Source organism: Miniopterus natalensis, chromosome 1, assembly GCF_054644295.1.
Source record: "Miniopterus natalensis isolate mMinNat1 chromosome 1, mMinNat1.hap1, whole genome shotgun sequence".
NCBI classification, from domain to species: Eukaryota; Metazoa; Chordata; class Mammalia; order Chiroptera; family Miniopteridae; genus Miniopterus; species Miniopterus natalensis.
In genome coordinates, this window is record NC_142081.1 from 62,887,551 (window position 1) to 62,914,368 (window position 26,818).

Below are 26,818 nucleotides of genomic sequence, written 5' to 3' on the forward strand. Positions count from 1 at the left end.
GTGACCCACCAGGACCTAGCGCTCTAAAACAGCTAAAGATACAGGCAGAGTCCCAAACCACTAAGTTCTGGTTTGTCCCAACAGACCACATACCACTCTTAATTATGGCAAATATTTAAATTTTCATCATGTGCAATATTTATGAAGTGAGGAAATGTTTCTTATTTTCCTCCTATAAGATCTTGAAGCAAGGAGAGGTGATGGCCCTCTGTGGGATGTTATTTAGATGACACCAACTGAAGAGAGAAACTACATAGTCTCTTGATTTCTAGATGCTCCTTTCTCCAACTGAACTGAAAAACTCAAAACAACTGCATCCACAGAGAAAACTGATGTTAAACTTTTTAGAAACAACCCAGGTTTTCACTTATTTTTTGGTTGCCAGTCCTCCCTTTAGAAGACATTTTAAAGAAGAAATAACATGTACTTAAAGGACACTGAAAGTTTAATTTCTCTGGCCTTTTAATTACCCTCCCCTCTGAATACCCAAAATATCCAAAGCAATTAAGTACTAATTACACAATTTCTTTTTTAAAAAAGAAAAGGTTGATTTTGAGTCAGAGAACAAAACACATCTGAAACTTGTTAACATATACTTAAGAATCATAAAAGGGCATGAAGACTACCAAGAAAAAGTTTGAAGTTTTCTTGTTTGTTTTATTAAAAGGCTTTGAATTTCAGAAATACAGTTAATCCCAGAGAAATTGCATAAAATTTCAGTTCACAACATCTGAAAACAAAAAGTAACATTCTAGCATGGCATTTTATCCATGAATTTGTCAAAAGGTTTCTAAATGCTAGGTTGAAATATGTTGTATAATTAAAAAGAATCTCTTTAACGCCTATAATATTTTTACTGAACTGGAGAAGGGCAAAAAGGACATAACACCAGTACAAATAAAAACTATACTATATATTTTCTACTCTAGTATTCTTTCTGTGTTATTTTTTCCCCCCAAACATTGTCTCATTCAATACTTGGTGCTAATAACCTTTCTATCCCATTTTTAATATTCTCTAATAGCAAGTTTCACAGCCTTTTCTACCCAACTTAAGAAGTTTGCAAAGTTTCCGTAATAAATGTTGCTGTGATATGCAGCCCATGTGCAAAGGTACACAGAAAAGATATGCATTTAATGGGGAGACCGATCGCAGAGATAAATGAAATCTTTAGAGGACCCAAAATTTCATTACAGCCATTAGTTTCAACCTCTTCCCCTAAAGCCTCTTATCAAAGCCACTAATAAGGAATACAACTGACTGCTCTGACCTTGTCCTTTACTGATGTCTTTAGGGGACAATACTAGTGAAAACTGAAGTGCCCTAAAGATAGGAGACAAATAGGAGGTCACGGAGCTGGGACAGTGCAAAGTAAGCCTGGGTAGGTTGATCCCCGCCGACTGGTGGCTGTAAAGACAGCGGACCTGAGTATCAACAAAAGTAAAATCCGTCTATATTTTACACCACAGCACTCTCGATTCTTTCGGTTTAATGCCATAAAAGAAGGGATAATTCAGCACAGCAGAGTGAAAAGAATACAGGGCAAGTTGTTGGGACAGCACTAGCTGCGAGGCAAAGTGTGGGGCCAGTTTCCTCTAAACAAAACAAGGGGACTGGATGGTCACTAGAGCCCTTTGCAACTCCCGAGTTCTGAGGAATGGCTGCATGTTAGCCTTTGTCTGCCCCAGGTCTTTCAGCTGTAGTCACTGGTGTCAGACCCTTCTGCAGGGCCAGCTCCATCTGTCTCAGAACCAAACTCAATGGAGGAGGGCACATTCGCAGCTGAGACAAAGGGTCTCCTACACACACACACACACACACACACACACACACAGAGAGAGAGAGAGAGAGACAGAGAGAGAGAGAGGGAATAAACCAAGGAACCATTCCAACAATAACAGTAACAGATTTGACCCCCATGCCTTTCGATTATAGGGAGAGAAGCCTGTACCTGGAGCTAATCTTCTGTGGGGTGAGATATTTTATTTTTCTGTCCTGTACCACATCTTTTCTGGCACTGCTGCCCCACTCTCACAATGTGATTTTGGTGGACAGCCAATATGTGACCCTCAAGCACTGGCCACAGGGGTGGACATGACCCAGACTAGCTGATCAGAGCCCTTCCTGAGATTTGTAATGGGACGAGAGAGAATCACCAACTTTTCGGTGGGATTATAACTTCTAAGGAGTAAACAAACTAGCAACTGCCAGGGATCCTCTTTATCGTCTGCAAATTGAAGCCAACATTGAAAAAAGCAGAACACAAGAGGGAAAAAAGAGGAGATATTGATGACATAGTTTTTCCTTCTGGATTCTAGACACACCAGAAGCAAAATTCTCTCTTTTGGATCTCCCAGGTATACCGCTGAACCAAGAAGTTCTCCTTTTGTGTGTGTCTAATCCAGTTTGATTACATTTCTGTCACTTACAACCAAAATAGTTCCACTATATCACCAGTAGCCAGGAAAGCAGATGATCAGCAGACATGAGTGTTCTAACCAGAGCAAAGGCGAGGGAAGGGCTGTGGGCCTAGAGCAGGAAGGCTCCCACAGTGAGTGGGCAGGGGAACCTGTCTTCAAAGTTCCAGCGAGCAGGTTGTCTTGGAGCATGTCTGTGGTTCTCTTCTCTTGGCCTCAGGGAGAGGCACACAGAAGCATATTTAATAAGGGGAGTAAGTAAAGATGGTCCCTCACCATGACAACTTCTTTAGGAAGGAAAGAACAGGAACTAAATTCCCCACATCCCAACCCTAGTATCATGTTCCTGTTACTCTGAAAACTGCGTCTGATTTTTGACCTTCAGATAGTAATTTAAATGGTTGATGCCTTATGAAATACCCAACAATCTCAGTTCCCTTTACCCATACAATCATGTTTTATTTTTAGTCTCTTATTCTTTACTGCTAACACCTACATGTAAACACAATCTTAGTCCGCTCAATCCCACGTTCTCACTGCCCATCCTTCACCTGAAGTCATAATCCCGTTTGCCGTATCATAATCACTCCCCCGGCACAGCACCGTTGCTTCAGGAGGGAGAAAAAGCAGTAGGAGCAGAGGAACTCTTAGTAACAGAGATCCTAATCTCTTCCAGTGAGGGACATCCTTCCCTAAGCCTATTTGGCTTTACAGAGTATTCCCTCTTGGGGTCTCCTAGAGTGGTGCACAAATGCTAAAAAAGCACCCATGTAGAATCTGCTGGTTTGTCATAGGCAAGACCAAACATGGGAGGGTAAGGCAGGGATAAAGCAGAGGCCTCTTAGGTGTCACTCGGAATAATTGTTAGCTTCCACGAACAGGGCAACATTACCGCAAAGAATAAAATGTCTCCAGAACCATCCTATTAAGTCAAACTTAACAAGAGAGTGGCTGTGGCAGTCACTAATGAAAGTCCTTCTGACCTGGAGATACGCCAACCCACGGAGAGGATGACCCGTTTATCTGCGGTCTTTGGTATAAGCTGTTTCATGTTTTCCCTAATGGTGCAAACAGTCTTGCTGTCTTCTCACTGTTACTATTTACCTTTTCTCTTTTGTCTTTTGTCCAGAGCTCTTCCTCCCAACACCCCCGAAAATGGGGTGGGGAGTGAGAGGGAGAGGAGATAGCAAAACATGGGTTTCCTTAAGAGATATACAAATGGAAACACCTCAATCGATAAAGTACATTTTCTAATTCACTGATACTAGAAACGGAACAAACCCTTAGCAGAGGGGATGACGGTGATCACAATGCTCACTGGCCAAGTGACAGTTTAGGAGGGTGTTTGTGCATCCGAGCCTCGGAGTGGGCAGCAGGTTCTTCAAGCTTCTGAGATTTCAAATGCAGATCAATGCATCTTGACTCTAAATTAACTATTCCTGGAAAGACGTGATATGTACTTAAACTTAACTGAACATGTTCTGAAAGGCTCCATGTTTGATTCAGCTTTTATTTATTTATTTATTTTATCCCCAATGGTGCCTGCCCATAGCAGGAACTTAGAAGATCTATATCTGCCTGCTGAACCAACAAAAGAAAGAGTGGTTGGCTTGGTAGGAAGACAGTCAAGCTAATGAGCTCAACCAGCTGTCCCAGAAGCACATGGCGGCAGGAAGGTGCTGGTGAGGGGGCGCAGATGAATAAGGAACATTCTATCACCACTTCAGGAGCACTTTCTACATATGTAAAGGGGAGCTACTGACTGTTAGTATAATCTATACCTGTCTTTCAAAAGTTTAATGAAAGTAGGGCAACAATAGCCTTGAATGTATTTACTCTCATTATCAAGACAATCAAGTGAGTACCTGCCAAGAGGCACTAGTTACGGAACTGCTCCTTACTGGGAAGAACGTGGCAATAATGAGCGTGGCCACGAGCATCCAGAGGGCAGCAAGCTTGGCATTATCTTCATACTAACTAGTGTAGTTTCTGGCATGTAGACAACACACTAAACAAAAGTTAGTTGAAAAGAATAAATGAATAAATAAACAAATGAATAGAAGAGTTACAAGAACTCTAAGAAACTGCTAGAAGTTATCTGTGTTCATTTGTTTGTAGCTTATCTCTCTATCGACCATAACTCCACAATGCAAGGACTTCACATGGCTATGTCTAGTGCCTAAAACAGTACCTGACTCCATATCTTATTTTTGGAATAAATGAATGAATACATGGATAAAATACATTTTTTAGTTGGAGAAACTAAAGCCATTTATTCAACTTTGACTTCTCTCAATACAATATACCTATTTTTAAATGTACAAAATGAATAAATTTACAAGATAGGATAAATCCCTATGAGTACACCCAAATCATCAAAGGTAAGGACTCTAATTTCTTTCCAGGGGTGCCTGGTTAAATCTTGTACCATAGCAGCAACTCAGTACGTGGTTATAAATCAAGGACATTTAAGAAATGATTAGGGTTAAGATAAAGGTAATCTATTTTTATTTTTCTCTTCTCTTGTTGAAAGAGGGCAGAAAAAATATTTATTTTATAAAATGACATATAGAGCACAATAGGTGGAAATTTTTAAATGGGATAAAAAATTTCAAGGAGGTGATAATCCTTAAGAAAGACTGAGTATAAACAGTAAAAATCCTTGCCTTTTGAGAGTTAGTCCAGATTAGAAACCCAGAGAGGAAGGGAAGGAGGGAGGGAGGAAGGATGGGAGAGTGGAAGGGAGGGAGAGGCTGTATTTTTGCTTATATAAAAGAATCAAAGTAAAATTAACATGTTGGTAGTGTCTTTGCATCAAAATTCAAAGTGTATGTACACATGTAAACAAAGAAAAAATAAGATCAGATTAGTGGTCTATTTATATATCAATATTTTTCCATAGTTGGATTTAAAATGATGATCTATCTAAATTTACCTGGCATAGTACTTTAGATCTAATTAATCATTGTGAAAGGGTATTTACAAGGTAAAAAACAACAACCCATAACAATACCTCATACATGGCTTTGAGTTTTGATATTTTAACCATAAATAAACATGTATTAATTCAGTACTACATGAAAATGCTTAAAATGCATAAAATAAACTAACAACTTCTTTGTATGCTGACGAGGAAATGTTTCAAAACAGGAATGAAGTTTCATGGAGTCAGCTAAACATCCTATAACTCACTTATTTTTAAAGATTGGTTAAGCATCCTCTTTGGATATGCCTCAATAAAATAATTATCTCTAGATCCTATAGCCCAGAGGAATAGATGGGACCCATCAATTTTAAGTCCCCTTTCTGAACTAGTATGTGAGTGGTAATGACTCCTGGCTATGTTTCTGCATTGCCTTTGTCAGCCACGGTCAAGCCAGCATAACACCCACAGTTTCCCGAATCAAGAGAGTCAAACACCTGGGACTAAGTTTAGGCCACATTTAAGCCCTTGGTCTTCCATCACAGGAAGAAATCAGAGAAAAGCTAGGCTAAGCAAAGGAGTGGTGCTGAGGGCCTGACTACGCATAGCAGATGGTGCCAAGAGAGCAACCCCAAGCAGTCCTGAAAAGATGACTGCTTATTTTGCGGTTTAAAACAATAAGATAGACTTGGCCATGCTATATTGGCCCCTGAGTGATCAATGTGATCAGATAGTTCATAACACTATGAGGACTCCCTGGTTCTAAAACATATCTCATGGTGCCTTGGGAGTCATCCATCACAACTCGTTCCGATCCACTATACATTCTATTTTTGATTAAATCTTAAAAGGAATTTCTACCTAATTTACCCGCTTTCCATAGGCTGAACATTTCAATTGTCCTTCTATATGAAAAAAGCTTGCTGCTTTTACGTACTGAAACTTAACTCCGTAATTTGAGGCCACTTTCCTAATTTATCAACGTTCTTTAACCCTAGCTAGAGAATATTTGTATCTCCCACCTCCACATTATCAACAATCTTATGACACATTCAACCCCATTCTCTAATTCATTAATAAAAATACTGAATACTACGACTCAAAACAGATTTCTTACAGGACTGCATTCAACGCACCTCTCCAACTTGATGTAAAACCATGCATTTGACTTTCCTTGGCCAACTCTCTGTCCATTTTCAAACAAAAATTATGTAATCCAAAATTCTATTATTTTTCAACCTGAAAAAACACACTAGGTAGACTTTTAAATATCTACATAAAACAGATGTGTGCAATAATATGATTTGTATGGGACATTTACAAATTGCCACATCTAAAATAGAAAAGAGAAATTAATTCATCGTAGAACGCTGTATGGTTTCCACCATCAGTTATCACATGTACGCCCTTTGAGGCTTAGTTTCTGATGCTTCAGAGACACAGAAAGAAATAATGGTCTGTAATAAGATTCCACCCTAGCACACAAACACATGCATACGTGTGAGATTTTTAAAAATCACACTAAATCTATGATGACAGTTAATGTTTGACATAAAAGTAATAAAAGCTTAATATCTGGCTTTCAAGGAAAAGTACTACCCGATTCCATACACAAGACAAACATACCTAACATGAATTTTTCTAACCATTCTTTTTAATATATAAAGCATTTTATAGACAATATTTCTTTTGCTTCTTTCTCTCATAAAGCCTAGATTATGGTTAATATCTCATGACACCAAAAGTAATACTGTAACAGATATTAAAGCATTTTTTTCAGCCACTTATTCTATAAAATATTAATTGGAAGCCTGTGCATGTGCTGTATATATAGGGGATTAGGTAACTGAGTTCCTGCTCAGTTCTAAATCAATAAAAGATAACATGTACAGCATCCATCACCGTTCACTCTTCCCCTAGTACACAATAACTGCGAGGGGAAGATTTTAAAACATATATATTTAAGCACTCATGGAGATATTACAGGCTAAAGACGATGTAAGCAGTACTTACCCAGGAAGGACAGGTTTTTCTCTAGAAGCAAGTCTCTCAGCAGGACTTCGTGCTCATGGCCAATGGCACTGGGAGGTTTTAGTTAAGGAGGGTGACACACACAGGATTATGAAAGGATGCCATCAGAAAAACACTAATATCAGGGCTATACTTTGAGATGAAAAGAAAAATAAGATGTAATTGTAGCCACTGTTTCTACCCTTAGCCTACATCTCTGAGATTTCTATACACCTCCTCTCATTGGAAATGAATGAACAGAATTTTTCTATAATGTTTATATGCATTTTGGCAAATAAAGATTTGTAAATGGATGTGTATGTAGTTTATCTTCTTTAGAAAAGAGGGAGAGATTTTAAATATCACCTTAAACGTCTCAATTCAATTCAGCACACATTTATTAAGAACTTACTAGGTGCAGCAAATACCACCCTCCAAGAACTTCCAGAGTTCCCTAAGTTTCTGTAACTTCACACTTGTCACAGAGCCAGCATTCAGCCACTCCTGTTTTACCTCCAATTTACTGGTGGCGCTCTTCTGTGACTTGGGAAGTCAAACAACTGACTTGCTGAGAATTACGTATGATGTAAAAGAAAGGCATCTTAGTAAAGGGCTGTTGGTTAGGGTGTGTGTACAGAGGCTGTTTCAAGTTGTTATCTCATGCATGTGCAAGTGTACACATATTATACTATGCATATAAACAGATACACACAGGCACAGAGAAATGTTCTGAGTGCTCACTAGGAGGCTGGCACTCTGTTAAGTGCTTCACATATGTTGTTTCATCCTTAGAGTTATCATTATCCTTATTTTATAGATGAGGAAACTGAGGCTTAGAAAGGGATCCTACAAGGTCATAGGGTTAATGTGTGGCAAAGCAGAGGATCAGATAAAATCTGTGCAAATCTTGCATTTATGACCTCCATACAGCTTCTTGAAAAGCATTAAAATTAATTATGTAGCATGGCTCAGCGGTTGAGCATCAACCTAGGATCCAGGAGATCACGGTTTGGTTCCTGGTCAGGGCACATGCCTGGGTTTCAGGCCCAATCCCCGGAAGGGAGTGTCCGGGGGGGTGCAGCCAATCAATGACTGTCATCATTGATGTTTCTCTCTCTCCCTCTCTCTTCCTCTCTCTTCAATCAATAGATATATTTCTAAAAATTAATTATGTAAAAACAATTGATAGTAGCTAATATTTCTTAAATACCACATGTAAACCCTTTATGCTATAAACACTTTGGAGTATTATCGCCTTATTTAATCTTCACAACAACCACATAAGTAGGTAGCCCCATTTTTACAGTTAGGGAAAGCAGGTTCAGGAAGTCTGAGGAACTTGCTGAAGGCCCCGTGGCTGGTAAATAATAAAATCAGGAATGGGACTTTGAATTCTCATGTATTTTCCAAAAGGATGGGATTGCACAAAGTCTGAAAAGGAGGGTTACCTAGTCTGGTACTTTAATTCTGTCAAAAGCATTTGGTCATAATTATCTAATTCTCCATTTTACTAATAATGTCAACCTCATCACATTGCTCCTTAGCTTACCAGAGACTCTTTAATTCCGATCATGCCCTGCAAAAGTTCTCTTTATATCACATAAAGCTTATATAGTATTTGTAAAAAAATTTCTTAGCAAATTATCCCATCCTTTATCAACACATACAGATGAATAATACAAGAATTCCAGAGATGGGGCCACTTGTGTCAACTGTCAAAATGAGCCCTAGGTCATCATAGCTGCAGTTTTCCTTCTGTTGTTTCTCCTTCCCCACTCCAGTACACATAGGTATATGTTTATTTAATTTTTTAATGGAAACAAAATAAAGGAAACACATTTTAAATCACAAAATTTCACACACTTGCAGAGTCCATTGAAGACATTTGATGAGTGCCTCTCAATGATTTCTCATTACTAGGGGCGTACCACATCTTAGAACTAAATTATTTACTTCTATTCCACATAAATGTGCTCTCACTCTTATTGTTGTAAATTATTTACATCTAAAATGTTGAATCATGAAACTGAGGTTACTGATGGTACAGAAATGAAACCCACAGCATTTTAAGCTTCCTGCATCATTATCTTTCCTTGCTTCTCTGCTTAGGTCTTTGTCTAATAGCTGTGTCCTGAAGTCACACTTTGGAAAGTTGAGGTGGCTTGTTTCTCACACCTTTTGTGTCAGTGAATATGACCTGTGGCAGGAAAGGTGTGGGTGAGCCTGGCTATGGAAGAAAAAAAAAACAGAAAAAGAGACACAGATAGAAAAAGAAAGCACAATGACGGTTTATATTCTCTTTGCTACTATGCTCTCCTGTTGCCTTATTAGTAAATGAACAATTTACTTTATTCTACTTACACAAATGTCTACATGTAACATTTTCATAATGGAGTAAAAAAGTTTGGCACCTATTCGATTTACTAAATGTGTGCTTTCTTTCTTACAAAATGATGGAATTTACTGAGAGTAAGTGATGTAAACAGTACCAAATTATCAAAACAACATACACATAGCATTTTCACTCCCATGGAAAACTAGTTATTTTTATTCAGTGTGAAATAAAATAATTCCTGTTGATCAATCTAAGAGACATCTATGCAAGTGTATTTACATTATATAAAACTGTTACTACCTCAATGCAAAGATAAAATCAGTTCTCCATAAATTTCCCAGTCTATTTTATTTTGCATGGTAAAAGCAATCACTAATTTTAAATTTTAGAAAAATTTGCTTCTTAGCTCTGCTTTGCTTGATATAAACATATATAAAATATAAGGTCTAGATAATAAAGCTTGTAAAAACAGTAATTTTACTGGCAATAGGCACAATAATGGCAAACAATAATCTAGTCAATGAATGCAATTTATAGGCATACATCATTATCTTTATCAATTGAAATCTTGTCTACATTAAACTCTACACAGCGAAAAAAGGGAAGTGAATGAAGGCAAAAATGTAAGGAAAATGCTCCAAACAGAATTTATAATGCTCCATAAGCAGAAACACTTAGACTTTGTCTATAATAATACCTATTATTGATGTATGGCAGTGACCATGGGGCAAAACTTGTAAATAACCTCACAAGCCATTTTCTTCGCCAGCAATACAGCAATCTAGTTTCCCGTAAGCATCTCAACTATTACTGAAAAATAGCCTCCTGGCATTTACAAAGCAGTTGACTTCATACTTTAGTCCATGCATATATAATTAGATAGTTATATTTAAAATCAATATGCAATCCTTCAAAAGACATTATGCTTTTAAAACCTTAACTTTAAATTGATTTTTAACTATTTTATGTGCTTGAAAATTAACATGTAATTCCGCCCCAGATACTCTGAGATGGTGTTAGTTGTTACATGAATGTGGTAAACTTTATCGCCGTAGCAACTTGAGGTTGGTATTCCTACAACTTCTAACTACCATTAATTTTACACTGAAGACAGAAGTATAGCTATACATTGGTCTAATAAAAAGGTAAGCTTATGATAATGCTGAGATTTTATTAAGTCAGATTGAGGGGAACAGACTTGGATAATAAATATATCATGGGCTATAATATAGATACTAAATATTCTTGTAAGAGGGCTCTGTTAGATTATTTTTTAAAATGAACCCTTATGAGAAAGTAAATGAGTGATTTTCTCTTTTACAACAATTTTGCTGACTCTCAACCTTTATGGAACAAGGTGGAATATAAACACACATGCATGTGCACACACACACTTGAATAGTGAGACACACACTTGACTAGTGAGGGCTTCCAAAAAACGCCTCCTGACTGGTCACCAAGTCACAGCTGGACACAGTGCCACCCACACTAATAAAACCTATACCAGGAAGGGCATGTTCTATGATAAGTGATGTGAGACTCATGGACTCAGATAAAATTTTCATTTAGAAAATAACCGATTATTTACTCTTCAAACAGCATTTTTGCCAAAGGTTATATCAAAATTCTTAGTGTTGCCACAGCACTACTAAATGTACTGATGAATTATGTCCTGCTTCATGAAATCATCACTGTCCACTCAAATCTTGTTTTAAGAAGTAAGCATTAACTCTTCAGTAATCTCCATCTTTCATGAATGACTGGTCATGTTTTCATAGGCTTAAATGCAATCCAGAAAGAAAAATTAGCTTGGTTCCTCTAAAAATGTTGGTTAGGGGTTCTAATGACAGCCCCCCTCATAATCGGCATTTAAGCAATGAGAGTCTACTGCCCTTTAAAATGCGATGGTCTCTGGCGACGTTTTAAGCGCATCAGCCTTTAACTTCAGGCAACATTTATTCTAGCAAACTCAACTGAATTTGGCTCATTTTAAATAGAAATTTGTTCTATTTTTAAAAATGTTCATTGGAATGGTTAGATACATTCGAAGACAGTATGTTACCTGCCTGATGACTCTGTACGTTTAAACTCATTGAAAATCAAGCAGTTTGAAATAAGCATGTGAATGCGCAGCTGCTGAACTGACATCTTCCCGCGGCCTATCTGGCTTTTCTTAAGCTGTAGGAGAGAATGGTCTGCAGTGATCCTCCAGTTGATTGAATGTAAAATAGAAGAGTATGAAATGTGTTTTGTGAAGCAGAACTTTATGTCATGTTAAAGCTAGACACATCTCCTCCGCTGAGTCTAAGCTCGTCAATTGTGCACCTAAAATTTTATGGGAAAGGATACTGTTTGATGCAGTCCACCAGTGGTCCATAACAGCAGTCGTTCACAATGCACTGCAGACAAATAAGAGAAGGGGTCTGGGTGGCGCGACTACAGAAACCATTACAGCGAAACAGTATCCTAAAAGCAGTATCCTCAAATTTTTTTCATAATTTTTTTTAAAAAATAAGCTATTAAAAGGCTGTGCAGATTTAATCACAGAAAACAAAAATTGCATGCTTTTTATTCACTATAAAAGCAAGCTATTAAAAAGTGAAATGCTCTTCTCGCAAATATTGCATTGCCATTTATGGTGCACCCTGACCTCAGTGATAGTTTATGATGACAGTAATTAAATGAGGTTTAAAATCCTTTACTCTGCTAGGCAGATAACAGCATTGCCACTGAAAATAGACAGCTGTGATTAATACCTGATAGACCTGATTTGCTAGAACTCCATCTGGAATCTGAGAAGGGTCCCGTAGCAGACTATTTATAACAGACTTGGAGGCTGTAGGAGGAAAGAGATGAACTGTTAGCAGACAGTCAACATACCTTTAATGCAACATGAGAAGTGACATATACCTCTATATACACAAACCGTAAAAATGAAAACACTACTGATAGTAATCATTTCCTTTTTATAAATCTACGGAAAGCTTTTAATTAGTCCATTTTGCCAAGTTTGTAAGCCGCACTGCCAGATTTGAAGATGACCTAATTTTTCCAAGGTAAATTAACAAGTACAGACCTAAAGCATATGTCTCTCTGTAGATAAATTAGCTTTGGAAAAGCCCACTTGGGAAAAAACCACAACAAAAACAACCAGAAAAGAAAATATTTACCTTTGGCAGGTAAGTATTTTATAACAAAGGATATGTATGTAGAGAGCTTAGTGAAGGCAGGTCAGATTCAAAGACTTCAGTGATGCCAATAAAAATAACTTTCGGCCAAGAATGTATCTCTGAATTCTAGACTTTTCTAAAATAATTCTCATCAACTGCCATAAGATGTTATGTCCATTTTACAGGTGAGAAAAGTAGGTAAAATGACTGGCAATTGAGGGAATCTTAAATAAAGGAGAAAAAAAATATATATATATATATATACACATATACACATTTATAAGTGAGGTTTTGTTCTAAAATATGTCTACCTATATCCAATTGAAAATTACATTGACCCTATCCCAGGGAACTGTTATAGAAGAGGCTACAGGAGGGTGGCACCTAAGGAGGGATGCTGCATCAAGTCACATTCTTTGAAAACTCAGGCAGGAGATGCTGGCCTTGCTGTCTACAGCAGGCACATAAAAAGCAAAGTGGCCAGAACCCCTCTTCCTCTTCAGTGGAGGAATGCAAGCCTCTGGACCAGTGGTTTTTAACACTGGGGTGTCCCAAGAATTTTTAAAACATGCAACACCTGACTCTTTAGTCAGGGGCGCTGACCTCTTTTCCCTTAGATTGTCAAATTTAAAAATGACAATAGCCAACACAACAATAGCCATTTGGTGTGAATGAATCAAAATTATACCTATTTTTTGGTTCGATTGGCAAAAAATATATATATTTTTTTGATGTACTGCAGAATTTTAGTAATTATTTTATGTCTATCATGAGATGAAAAAGGTTGAAAATCACTGCTCTAGACTGAAGCCAAGTCAGGTGATGCCTAGGAATCAATTATTTCAAGACCTCCAATAGAATGGTTCTCAAATATTTAGCTAAAATGGCTTAAGGTAGGGTCCATACAAACACAATCTAAAATGCATATCGGATAATCACACAGATAATAGAATAAACACAGACCACACATTTACATCATTCAGGGTTCTGAGATGAAGATGATTTTTGGCCTACCTATTTTTTTTTACACTGTTATGTTCTTTATCAAGTTCAGTACCATAAGAACACTGGCAGATGTGATAAATGTTAGTAAAATACTATGGAAAGATAAGGAAGTTACATCTTTCTCACTTAAGCATAATACTGAGTCCACAAAGAAAAAAATGAAGTACAATTATTTTAATTATTTCCTATTTTTAGTCACATAACTGCATGCTTATAGTAACATTTATGTATTTAATAGCCATTTGTAAATGTGTTTGCACTGTGAGTGGAGGGGCATATTTGGAATCCAAAATAAGCATCATCACTCCAGGAAGCCTATGTAGCCCCATCTATACAACTAGCTCTGCCACCTGCCCTGTGCAACTTATGGGGCCTTTCAAATTCAATGTCTTCATCTGTAGAAGGTGATGGTATTACCTGAGCTTACTACCTTAAAGGTTTCCTGTGTGATTCTCTAGAGAAAGTATCTTCAACAGCTATCTTGTTATATATTTTGTTAAAGTTTAAGTAATATTAAGAACCAAATCAGATTAGGCATTTACTTCATATAAACCTAAGCTGGACTCAATTATTTCTGATGGAAATTACCATGGATGAATGGTACAAACACTGGGAATATGAAATAGCAAATGGTCTTATTGTAAAAGAATAGATTATTGTAACAATAGTGCTCCAGGTAGTAATGCACCTGGTACGCTCACTTAGTTAGGGCTAGGTCCTAACTTAATTCTAGGGCCTGGCCAGAGGGATCACAGCAGTACTCGTGCATTTGGTCACCTTCTGTGAGGGTACTTACTCTCTCCGGTTTGCCACTCAGTTACCAGAGAGTAATGGCAGACACATTCTCTTAGATTACCCAGGATGCCCCCAGTGTCTCAAGGAAACAATAACACCTTCTCCACATGTACCTGTGCCTGGTCACTGCTAAGGCCTTACACTGCTAGCTCCCATACCATGGGATGAAAAAAATTATTAATGTATAAATGGCCAGAGAGCATAACCAAAAGTGTTATCCTATGGAAAATCACAGACCTCACGACCAACTAAATGCAAACTCGCTGCTAAAATCATAAAACAAAGGCTCTTTTAAAAAAAGAAGACGAACAATACTCTAGGACATAAGAAAATTAGGTCATTTATTTTATGAGGGAAGAAACGGAAATATTTAAGAAAAAAGAAACTGATGACATCATAATTTTCCTCACAATAAAAACTTTAGAACAGTGTGCTTATCAGCATTAAGAATCATAGCCAATAACTTTAAAAAATAGTTTGAATGCACTGAATAGAACACTATTCAAATCAAAGGAAGCTTGTAAGAGGAAGTCAGTCATTTTAAATTGAATAGTAAAAACTATATATTGAGTCCACATTCATGCAAAAAGTATGCCTGCATCTCAGATGAAGCCAGAGAGCTCAGATTTACTCTTACACACGTATTGTGAAGCTTCGGACCTGCCAAAGGGATGAACAATCACATCAACCAGATAAGGAAAGGCAATTGGACATTCTTGGGGGTGCTGGGGATGAGAGGGCTCGAGACAGCCTGTGCCTTTCATGGAAGCTGTTCCCGGGGCCAGTTACTACCTCTGTCCAATTTTCACCCATCCTTTTTGACCATCTGTGCACAGGAGTCTCGTTTTCCCTAACTTCTTCCAGAGGCATTCATTCTGTTGATTTCATAGCTTGCCTGCCACTGCTTCAACTGCCGGAGTTCAATTTTCCACCAAGCTGGTACAAAGCGGGAATGCACGAGTCACTGGGAGCTAGATGCACAAGGATAGGAGGGAGCCGGTGCCTGTTAAGGCCGGAGGGCAGGCAACAGGCAACGCCGGCACTAAGGCGCAATGCCTAAATTAAGATGATGATCTTTATACTGTGAAATATTTCTAACAAAAAGGAGTCAGGAATCTAATATAGTAAACATCCACCCACCTACCACTCAGATTTAATTTCTGGATCTACAATTAAATTAACTTTAAATACTCTAATAATAATTTTTGTAAACTTTTAAATGTACTGGTCTTCCTAGAGGTTGGTTTATTACTATTTCAAGAAACCAAAGTTTGGTTTTGTTGATTCTCTTTACTGTTGCATTTCTTCAAATTTAATTTAATATAATTTTTTGTGATCATTATTTCCTGCTTTCTACATTGAAATTGCCACATCATTCTTTTGCTATTTTTATTGAATACATTTTCAATCTTTTATTTTAACATATACCTTTTTAAACTTTATTTTTATTGCTGACACTATTACAGATGTCCACATTCTCCCCCCTCCCCCCGCACCTTGCCCACCTCCACTCAGCCCCTGCCCCCCCCCCCCCTTTCTTCTGGCCCTCACCACTCTATTTAGTCTGTTTCTTTGCGTTGTGCATATATATTCTTTGGCTAATCCATTCACCTTCTTTCATCCAGTCCCCCCAACCTCTCTATCCTCTGACAGTTGTTCCATGCATCCATGCCTGTGTTTCCATTTTGTTCGTCAGTTTATTTTGTTCATTAGATTCCACATATACGTAAGTTCATAACCATATCTGTCTTTCTCTAACTGGCTTATTTCACTTAGCATAATAATCTCTACTTTTTAAAGCTATAATTGTCCCTCTAAATTCTGCTTTAGCTACATGCCACAAGTTTTGTTGTCATTTATAAATATTTTATAGTTTCCATAATTTCACCTTGCTTGATAAATTATTTAAAAACATACTTCAACTTTTTATATTTCTAATTTCATAGTCAGAGTATGGAATGTCTATATTAATTTGGGGGTATTTAATTCCTTTGTGTTTTTATATGCAAACAATTTTTACAAATGTTTTATGTCTTTAAAAAAATACTGAAGTTCCTATTTCTGAGATATAGGATTCAGGTATGTCAAGTAGGTCAACATATTTTTTTTTCTTTTAATCCTCACCCGAGGATATGTTTTTATTGATTTTTAAAGAGGGAGTGGAGAGAGAGGGAGAGAGAAACATTGATGTAAGATAGAAATATAGAAATATTGATCAGTTGGTTGCCTCTTGTATGTGCCCCACCTGGGGATCCAATCTGCAAATTTTTGGTATATGGGATGATGCTCCAACCAAACCAAAAATTTCTGCTCTTTATTTTATTTTTTTACCTTTGTGTCTGTGCGTATGTGTGTGTATGATGGAATTTCTGCTCTTTAAGAAGTAGGTTTAGTCCACTTGTAACCAACGCATTCAGACTTATTTCTACCCTCTTATTTTCCATGTTCTGTTAACAATTCTTTTCTCTTCTCTTTCCCCTTTACTACCTCCAAATTAAGTTTTCTTTATTCCTCAAGTCTCTTTTTATTCACTTGCAAATAATACAGTTTACATTCTCTTCTTTAGTAGTCCTTTCCAAAAAATTTCTAAACAGTATCTAATCTAATTATTATATCTCCTTTGTAATTCTGAGTATGAGAAAATTAGAATGCATTCACTCCAATCAGGAAGCCCCCTTCCTGATCATCCTACATGTTATTGTATCTATTATTTTTGTCCAACCAATTTGTCCACAGACACAATTTCCCAGTTAATTCTGTGATGGTTAATTTTATGTCAAATTAACTGGGCCACAGGAGGCCTAGACATTTGGTCAAACATTATTCTGGGTGTGTTTGTGAGGGTGTTTCTGAATGAGATTAATAGCTGAATCAATAGATTGAGTAAAGCAGACTGCCCTCCCTAATGTGGTGGGCCTTATCTGATCAATTGAATGCCTGACTAGAACAAAAAGACAGTAGAAAAGAATTCTTTCTGCCTATTGCCTTCAAGTGGAACATTGGTATTTTCCTGCCTTTAAAATCAAACCTATATATTGGCTCCTCCTGGGTCTCAAGCCAGCAGGCCTTTGAACTGGACCCACACCATTGGCTTTCCTAGGTCTACAGCTTGCCAACTGTAAACCTTGGGAATTATCAGTTTCTATAAGCATGGAAGCCAATTACTTATAATAAATCTCTTCCCCACCCTTCTCCACACATTCTCTCTCTCTCTCCCTCTCTCTCACATACATCCTATAGTTCTGTTTCCCTGCAGAATCTTGACTAATACAGTCTCTTTCCATTTTTTAAAACATCTAATGCTTATTTAGATTTATCAGCACGTTTGTCAATTTCCTTTTTCAACATTGCTTCTTAAATTCCACTTTCCGATTCAAAATCTAAAAACTGGATATTGCTACTGATGCACCACATTTTTAGTTCTTTCTGCTGGGATTACTAAGTAGTAAAATCTCTTAATCTTGCCTTGCCTGAAAATACCTTTACTTCATCCTCACTCTTGAATGCTCATATAGCTGGGTATAGAATTATAGGCTAACAGTCATTTTACTTCAACCCTTTGAAGACATGATTCCACTGTCTCTTGACATTTGTTATTGGTAAGAACTCTATAGTCAGTCTGACAGTAATCTCTATATAAGTAATTTGTCTTTTATCTCTGGTTGCTTTTAGATTTTTTGTTGATGCTCAATAGTTTCAACACTGTGCACCTAACTGTGGCTCTTTTTATTTAGCCTGTTTGGAATCAGCTATGTTTCATGAACCTAACAACAAATGACTTAAATAGGCTTTTAAAATTTTGAGCCATTATACACTGGTCTCCATTCTGTCCTTCTGGAACTCTTACATGAAACATCTATTGGAAGATCTTATTCTATTCTCTATGACTCCTGTTCCTATAAAGTGTTTATGTTTCCCCTCTCTTCATCTCTTGTGTTTATACTAAAGGTGCTTTCCTTAGATCCATGCTAGAATTCATTCATTTTTGTTCTAATCTAATTCTTCTAATCTAATACTTCACTCATATAATGAGCTTTTAATGTTAAAGCTATTTAATGTTATTCCATTTCTAAATTTTATTTTTGCTTTTTCCAAAACTATCTGCTTTTTTTCACACTATTTTCTATTTTCATTTATCCAGTTATAGTTTTTACTTATTCAATCACTTATTATTTTATTTTATAGATTTATTTTATAGTTTACAAATATCATCTATAGATTTAATTTATAGTCTCTTCATTTTCTCATCTCAAGTCCATGGTATGCTATTTATCATCTATCTATCTATCTATCTATCTATCTATCTATCTATCTATCTATCTATCTATCATCTATCTATCTATCTATCATCTATCTATCTATCATCTATCTGTCATCTATCATTTTCCTTATGATAGTGGTTTCCTCACTTGGTTTGTAAATTTTTACCCGGAGCTAATTTTCAGCAAGAATTATTTGACCTGCACTTCGGAAATAATCATGATACAGTAGTTTCATGTTTACTTTTGTGGGACCAGTTTTAATGTTAATTTCTTAGCTTGGGGTCCTGCAATAAACAAGAATATAATGGACTCAAACCCATAAATGGTGCTCACCTATTTCTAATTTTTCTCTCCTCTCCTAATACTACACAATTCAAGGCCATATACAGTAAACAAGCTCCCTTGCCATTTTTTCCAGGCAAGTGGAGTTTTCCCAGTCCCATTTCTGTTTGGGGCTATATATGGAGATTCAATTCCTGGTTGTACATCTTTTCCTCTGGGGAGTTAAAAACTTCATACCCAGATGCTCATGCCTATACCTAAAGGTACAAATCCTAGAGGCCTACACAATGTGAGCCCCTGTTTATCACTCTGAATATAATACATTTACTCTCCATTCTTTCCACCAAGAAGTTAAATTTCTTTTGTTTGAACTTGGTTTTTTATTTTAAAAGATTTTTGTCTTTGTTGTTTATTTTGTCTATCATCTCTATGTGTTTGTCATGGAAATATGGTGCACCAATAAAGCTCATTTTGCTGTATTATTGGAATTTTTTTGAAACCCTTTAGAAAAATTAAAGTGAAAGCTTGTGTCTTTTTATGTTTGTTAATTGGTAATTTTTTGGAGTTAAAGTTATATAAACATATAAAGGAAAGGTCCTTCCAAGAAGTTAGAGCCCCAAACAACAGAGAGAAGAGCAAGTGGCAGGGATGCAAATAGTGTGGGGAATGGAACAATATAAATCACCTTTAAAGACCACTCTGCTGCATGATGTCTGGCTGGGCCAGACAGCAGGAGAAGGGTCACTGGTGGCTAGAAAATAAATTGTTACCATGACTCCTTCAAAGGCTGATGTCACATCACAGGTCAAAGCTCATTATCAAGTTTGGGAAACAATAAAACTCCTTTCTGTGGGTCAGAGAATCAATTCCATTGGATCCTCAAATATAAAACCATATTTTTTGGGGGGGAGGGAGGGGTTTCAAACAACAATTTCTTTTTTTTTCTTTTTTAAAATATATCTTTATTGATTTTAGAGAGAGGAAAGGAGAGGAAAAGCTAGAAACATCAATGATGAGAGAGTCATTGATTGGCTGCTCGAGCCCGCAACCCGGACATGTGCCCTAACCAGGAATTGAACCCCGATCACCTGGATCCGAGGTCGATGCTCAACCCCTGAGCCACGCCTGGCCGGGCTCGAACAACAATTTCTTAACATGCTCATTATCTAGCAGTTTGGGCTGGGCTCCTGGTGTGGCATCACCTAGAGTGGATTATCTTTATACTGGAGGATTCTCTTTCATGATGATTCACTTGGAAAACTGTGCTTGCTGCAACCTTAGCTGGGACAGTGGGTAAGGGGCCTTGGTTCCCTTTTGGGCCTGTCTGAGATTGGCTTGGACTTTCCCTTGAAGTAATGGGTGGGTCCCAAGAGCTGCATCCCAAGAGAACTAAAAGAAGCATATGACTTCTTATGACCCAGCCTCACATGTCATATAACAGGAATGCATTTTTTATTTATACCTTTCTCAAAAAAGAAAAAAAAATACAAAGATACACACAGACTAAAAGTAAAGGGATGGAAAAAGACAGCTTATGCAAATGGAAAGAAAAAGAAAAGCTGGGGCAGCAATACTTATATCTGACAAAATAGAATTTAAAACAACGGCTATAGTAAGAGAAGAAAAAAGGACACTACATAATGATAAAGGGAGCAATCCAACAAGAGGATAGAACCCTTATAAACATTTATGCATCCAATATAGGCGCACTTAAATATGTAAAGCAAATCTTGATGGACATAAAGGGAGGGATTGATAGTAATACAGTCATAGTAGGGGATATTTTAAAAGATATGTTTTTATTGATTTTAAAGAAAGAGGAAGGGGGGAGAGAGAGAGAAACATTAACAGGCTGCCTCCTGCATGGCCCCCTACTGGGATCAGACCTGTGACCCAGGCATGTACAGAAATAAATGAAAGAGAGTAAAAAACACACACAATAAATCAATAAAACCAAGAGCTGCTTCTTTGAAAAGATAAACAAGAATGACAAACCTTTAACTAGACTCATCAAGAAAAAAAGAGAGAGGATCCAAACACATAAAATCAGAAATGAAAGAGGAGAAAACAACTGACATCGAAGAAATGCAAAGGATTGTAATAAAGTGTTAAAAGCAGCTATATGCCAACATATTGGACAATCTGGACGAAATGGATAAACTTCTAAAATTTCATCAGGAAGAATCAGAGAATCCAAATAGACAGATTACAGTGAATGAAATTGAAGCAATAAACAAAAAACTCCCAACAAACAAAAGTCCTGGACCAGATGGCTTCACAGGTGAACTTTAACAAACATTCAGAGCAGAACTAACACCTGTATCCTTCTCAAACTATTCCAAGAAATTCAAGAGGAGGGAAGACTCTCAAGCTCATTTTATGAGGCCAGCATGATCTTAATTCCAAAACAAATAAAGGCACTACAAAGAAAGAAAATTATAGGCCAATATCCTTGATGAACACAGATGCAAAATTCTTCAACAAAATATTAGCAAACTGCATTCAGCAATACATTAAAAAGATTATACACCATGATCAAGTGGGATTTATTCCACGAATGCAAGGTTGGTACAATATCCGCAAATCAGTAAGTGTGATAAACCACATAAACAAAATGATGGATAAAAAACATATAATTATATCAATAGATGCAGAAAAAGCATTTGAAAAAATTCGGCACCCATTTATGATAAAAACTCTCAGCAAAGTGGGAATAGAGGGAACACACCTCAATGTAATAAAGGCCATATATGACAAACCCACAGCCAACCTCTTAGTCAGTGGGCAAAAACTACAAGTGTTCCCCTTAAGACCAGGAACAAAACCATAACATTGGCACTTACTTTGCAGGGTTCTTGTGAATATGAAATAAAATAGCACAGGAAGCCCGACCAGAGTGGCTCAGTGGTTGAGAGTCGATCCATGAACCAGGAGATCACGGTTCAATTCCCCATTAGGGCACATGCCCAGATTGTGGGCTCGATCCCCAGTAGGGGGCAGGCAGGAGGCAGCCGATCAATGTTTCTCTCTCATCATTGATGTTTCTCTCTCTCTCTCCCTCTCCCTTCCTCTCTCTGAAATCAATAAAAACATATTTTTAAAAAATAGCCCAGGAAAAGCACTTAACATGCCATTTCAGACTTGGGCTGTTACAGTCTTTATATTCTTGTCTTGGCTGGTGTTAGATAATGATGTGGCCTTATTTCTGCCTCCCAACACTGTGTTATCAATAAGTTGATCATTCTTAACTTTCTCACGTCAAGAAGGTAAAAAAAGACTTTACAAGATGTGTATGAAGTAAGGGGCCCACTCTTACCAAGTGTATTTTGCCACCACCTTCAAGAGACAGCTAGAAGTGAGTCTGTTCAACAGGCTAAATTTGGCAATGCCAGATTATCCCTTCTTATACCCCTCCCCTGCCCCATCATTTTATGATACCAAGTACATAATCCATAATCAAAACTGTTCTCTGGAAATACACGTTTCTGTGCATTAGCTTAAGTGTTATCACACCATGGTGTGTGTGTGTGTGTGTGTGTGTGTGTGTGTGTGTACTAAAGTCTTATCTATATCAAGGATAAGAGAAGGATTTTCTCCCCCTAGCTTGGGGCCTTTCAAGCATCAGCAATCAAGCAAGACTTTCTCCCCAAATCACTGACATCACACCCATTCTTATAACTCTTTCTTTCCTTCATGTAAGCTCAGGTAAGTGGCCAGCTACTGCTGAAAGATCTGAGGCAAACAATCAGGTGAACCCTCTGCACTTTTAAGGTCCCTAGAAATTCTGCCCACTGCAAAGAGTGCCTTTTGACTAGGTTATAGCTGAACCCAAACAGAGAAGACTGTATATATTTGGGACCCCTGATTCAAGGTCGCAAATAGGTTTAAGCATGATAGGTAACCCAACATAGGCTGATTGCATATTCAGTGGCATCAGTCAGGAAACAAGGATGAAGTGAGGGGAAAACAACACAGGGGTAAAGACAAGACGGGCCATACTGAAGGGAAATTCATGTGCAGGCACATGGAGGGTGTTAGAACCTACTTTTCCCTCCACTGAAGAAAAACAATCCCTGCAGTTAACAGCTGGATGGGGAAGGCAGCTGCTGTTGGCATCACTCCCAAAGTACACCCAGAGGTTTGCCTCCTCATGTGGCTGCTCCAGAGGCTGAGTTCCAGCACAGCAGAGCCTAAATATACCAGCTAAAATGTAATCTTTTGTTCAAATGCCAGTCTAAGGCCTTCGGACATTAAGGTCATGAACATCCCAAGTTACATCTCCACAGGAGCTGGCCTGTTTGAGTCTCTCTCTGACAATTTTGATATTGTCAGTGGCCCAAAAGAGCCTAGTTACTCCTGCAGCCCACTAGCTTCCCCATTGCACAGAAGTAATCTCTAAAGCAGTCTGATCCCATCTGACAACATGAATAAGAAACATCTTTTAACATTAGGGAATCCTATAGGAACAAGTGAATTTCTACTCTCTAACTAGCACATAATCTTGAACTAGATTCATCAAATTTAAAAATATTATGTGAGGACAGTATCTATAAAACATGGGGATTCACACTGATCAGATTCTTGTCTCAGGCAACTTACAGCTCTATAGTCACTGTACACCATCAACTCTTACTCAACAAACATACATTTGACAAATATTTATTAAGCAGCTGATTAATGCCAGGAATATACTTATTTCCACCTCTCCCACCCACCCACCCTCAACCTCATCCTGCAAATCTAGAATGTTCTTTTGGCTCAGGCCAAAACGTCAAAGCCCAGTTCAATTCTCATCTCCTCCAGTAAATTTCAGCCTTATTTTTTCCAATCTTATTGTGGAGTGAACTCATTGTGTCTACCAATCATTTGTCACTTGACTGAATATTACTTTATCATCTGTTGACAGGAGGTGGATCAGAATGTGAAGATTTGAAACCATGACTCATTTTAAAAAATCTGAAAAATGAATTTATACCACAGTATAAAAATGAATTTATACCACATTTCCTGAATGTTATCTTTAAGCATTGGGGGGCTTTTATAGAGAGGATTAGGCTCATCCTGTAGTCGCCCCAAAGAGATAAGAAATAATTCTCACAAGTCTATTTCTGGTTCTGAAGCTATAAGGTTTCAGACTTCAAGCTCAGCTTTATGTGGCCCTATATTTGGTCTACATCAATGCTTCTTAACCTCCCCCCCCATTATGGCCCACCTAAAGAGATTTTATTTTATTTTATTTTATTTTATTTATTTTATTTTATTTTATTTTTTTAATATATCTTTATTGATCTCAGAGAGAGGAAAGGAGAGGGGGAGAGAGAGAGAGAGAGAGAGAGAGAAACATCAATGATGAGAGAGTCATTGATCGAGCCCGCAACCCGGGCATGTGCCCTGACCGGGAACCGAACCCCGATTGCCTGGATCCTAGGTCGACGCTCAACCGCTGAGCTACACCCGGCCGGGCCTAAAGAGATATTTTAAACATATTTTCTTAATTGCTCCCCCATGAAATGTTAATGCCACATGTATACTGTATATCTATTTAGGGAATGTCACCCCCTTTGAGAATGTGTGGTCCACATGGAGGAATAGGGAACTATTTGTGTCAGGATATTTAGTAAGTTGCTTAAAAGCAGAAATATTTCTCTGTTTTCACCTCAAAGTTGCTCTGCACAAATTAGCTACTCAATAAGTTGTTGAATGAATTATTAATGAACTACTCAATCCGAGCCATGCCTGTAATCCCTACTATTACAGCAATTTTTAGGTAGTCAAATGGATTTGACTTACTTTGCGCTCTTCTCATTATGAATGAGGTTATTTTTTTCTTTGTTGTTTTCAGAAAATTTAGACTCCAAGGCTAGAGGACACAACGGGTCTTTAAACATTGACGGCATCCAATGCCGTGTCTCCTGAAGAGAAGTGTGCATGACGCTGGCCTAGGCACGTGAAGCAACTTCAGTAGCACGCAAAACAATGTTTTCGTTAACAGTTATGGATTACTTTAATAAGTACTTTCTATTTATGACAAGAAATTCTAGTTTATCATTTAAGGTAGACTCATAAGTTTCCTTAAAAAATATAATTAAATGAATGACATTTAAAAAATATCAAGCAAATATTGTATAGTTATTAGTAGTACATGTGATGCTATGTGAATATGGCAGAAATTGCAAACGTACCCAAAATTTCTAAAATTGCAGAAATACTAGTTTAATAGTTGCATAAAGTCAGTTGAACATTCGGGAAGCTAGGGTGACTCAGTCTATCCTATAACAAGTTTCCACCCCTAAAAAGGGAAATGTAGCTAACATTTACTGAGTGCTCATCATGTGTCAGGCACCATTCCAAACTCTACACGTGTACTAATTCACTGAATTCTCAGAATGCACCTATAAGGTGCATCCCCATCTCAGAAATGAAAAAATCGAGTCATGAGGAATTTAAATAATTTGCCCAAAGTCCCATTCCCAGTTTAGTGGTGGAGCCAAGATACGAATTTAGCCAGTTGAGCTCACAATGACTAGACTATTTCTCCCCTAGCACTATTCCCACAGTATTCAAAGGTGATCTGACATGTTCTATATTAATGTATCATACTTATAAGAACTGTACTCATGTTCTCCATTGGTATTCCCTCCTCCCTCCTACATATCCCTCCAATTCAAATATTAGCAACTAAAGTTTCAAGACACTTTAGTGCTCCATGTACAGCAAATAGAGGGCCATACAATGAAGCTGGACTCTCTTGTCTTAGCTTACTGGGGCTCAGCCTGTCAGACGACATTTAGAGTTGAGTCACAGGTAAAGAGAAGACTCCAGCTCAAGGTCTGGAGAGAAAGTTAATGGCAATGAAGACCTACCAAAACTTGCTAGGGTAGCTACAAAGCCTGGCAGGATCATGAGTGTCTTATGTTCTATAAAAATAAAGAAAAATGGATGCTCCCAAAGGCGATACATGGTGGCTCCAGGTAGAATCGAGTTTGCATTATTTGATGAGCCAGGGGTAACTCTGCTTTGCAAGCTGGTGACTTCAAGAATCCTCTCTAATAATTCCCTCTGGTAGCGTGCTCATTTATATCTCCTGGTTTCAATTTGCTGGCAAAGACCCACATCACATCATGGTGTTGGCCTCAGTGCATAATTATAAAGCAGTTAATTCTAAGTCATTAAAAGTGTTGCCCAGGATTGGAAGGATCCGTGGAGAGGGAGAGAGTAGATGGGCATGAACATGTGCACGTTTCTTTTTTGTTTTGTTTTTTGGCAGGCCCCTAATCTAATGGGAAAAGAACAAACTAAACTTGAGATTTCTTAATTTAGGAGAGGGGCAGATGGGGAAACAGAGATAAAATTTCAAGGTAAGTGAAACAATATGAAAATTCACATACTTTCGGCGCACTGAAAGAAACATTTCCTGGGAACGAAGCCCATGTGACTAATTACAGCCAGGGACAGCACTTCTATTCAGAAATAACTTGTGTCTAATTCTCCTGAGAAAAATCTCAACAACTTTCAAGGAAAACACAGCTATTCAATTTCTGCCCATTATCCAACACAGAGATCTATCTTTCTTATAGTTTTTTAATTACCAAAAAAAAAAAAAAAAAAGTCAAAATTCT

General features: G+C 37.6%; 1 protein-coding gene across 1 annotated transcript in view; it reads right to left on the reverse strand.

Moving 5' to 3' along the window:
- CDIN1 (CDAN1 interacting nuclease 1) overlaps positions 1-26,818 on the reverse strand; it is a 203,322-nt gene that overhangs the window by 99,071 nt on the left and 77,433 nt on the right. The window contains exons 6-8 of the mRNA XM_016220412.2: positions 12,442-12,521; positions 12,035-12,084; positions 7,354-7,421 (exon numbers count right to left, since the gene is read on the reverse strand). Of these exons, the coding sequence (XP_016075898.1) occupies positions 7,354-7,421; positions 12,035-12,084; positions 12,442-12,521 (198 nt within the window). The remainder of the gene's footprint in view (positions 1-7,353; positions 7,422-12,034; positions 12,085-12,441; positions 12,522-26,818) is intronic.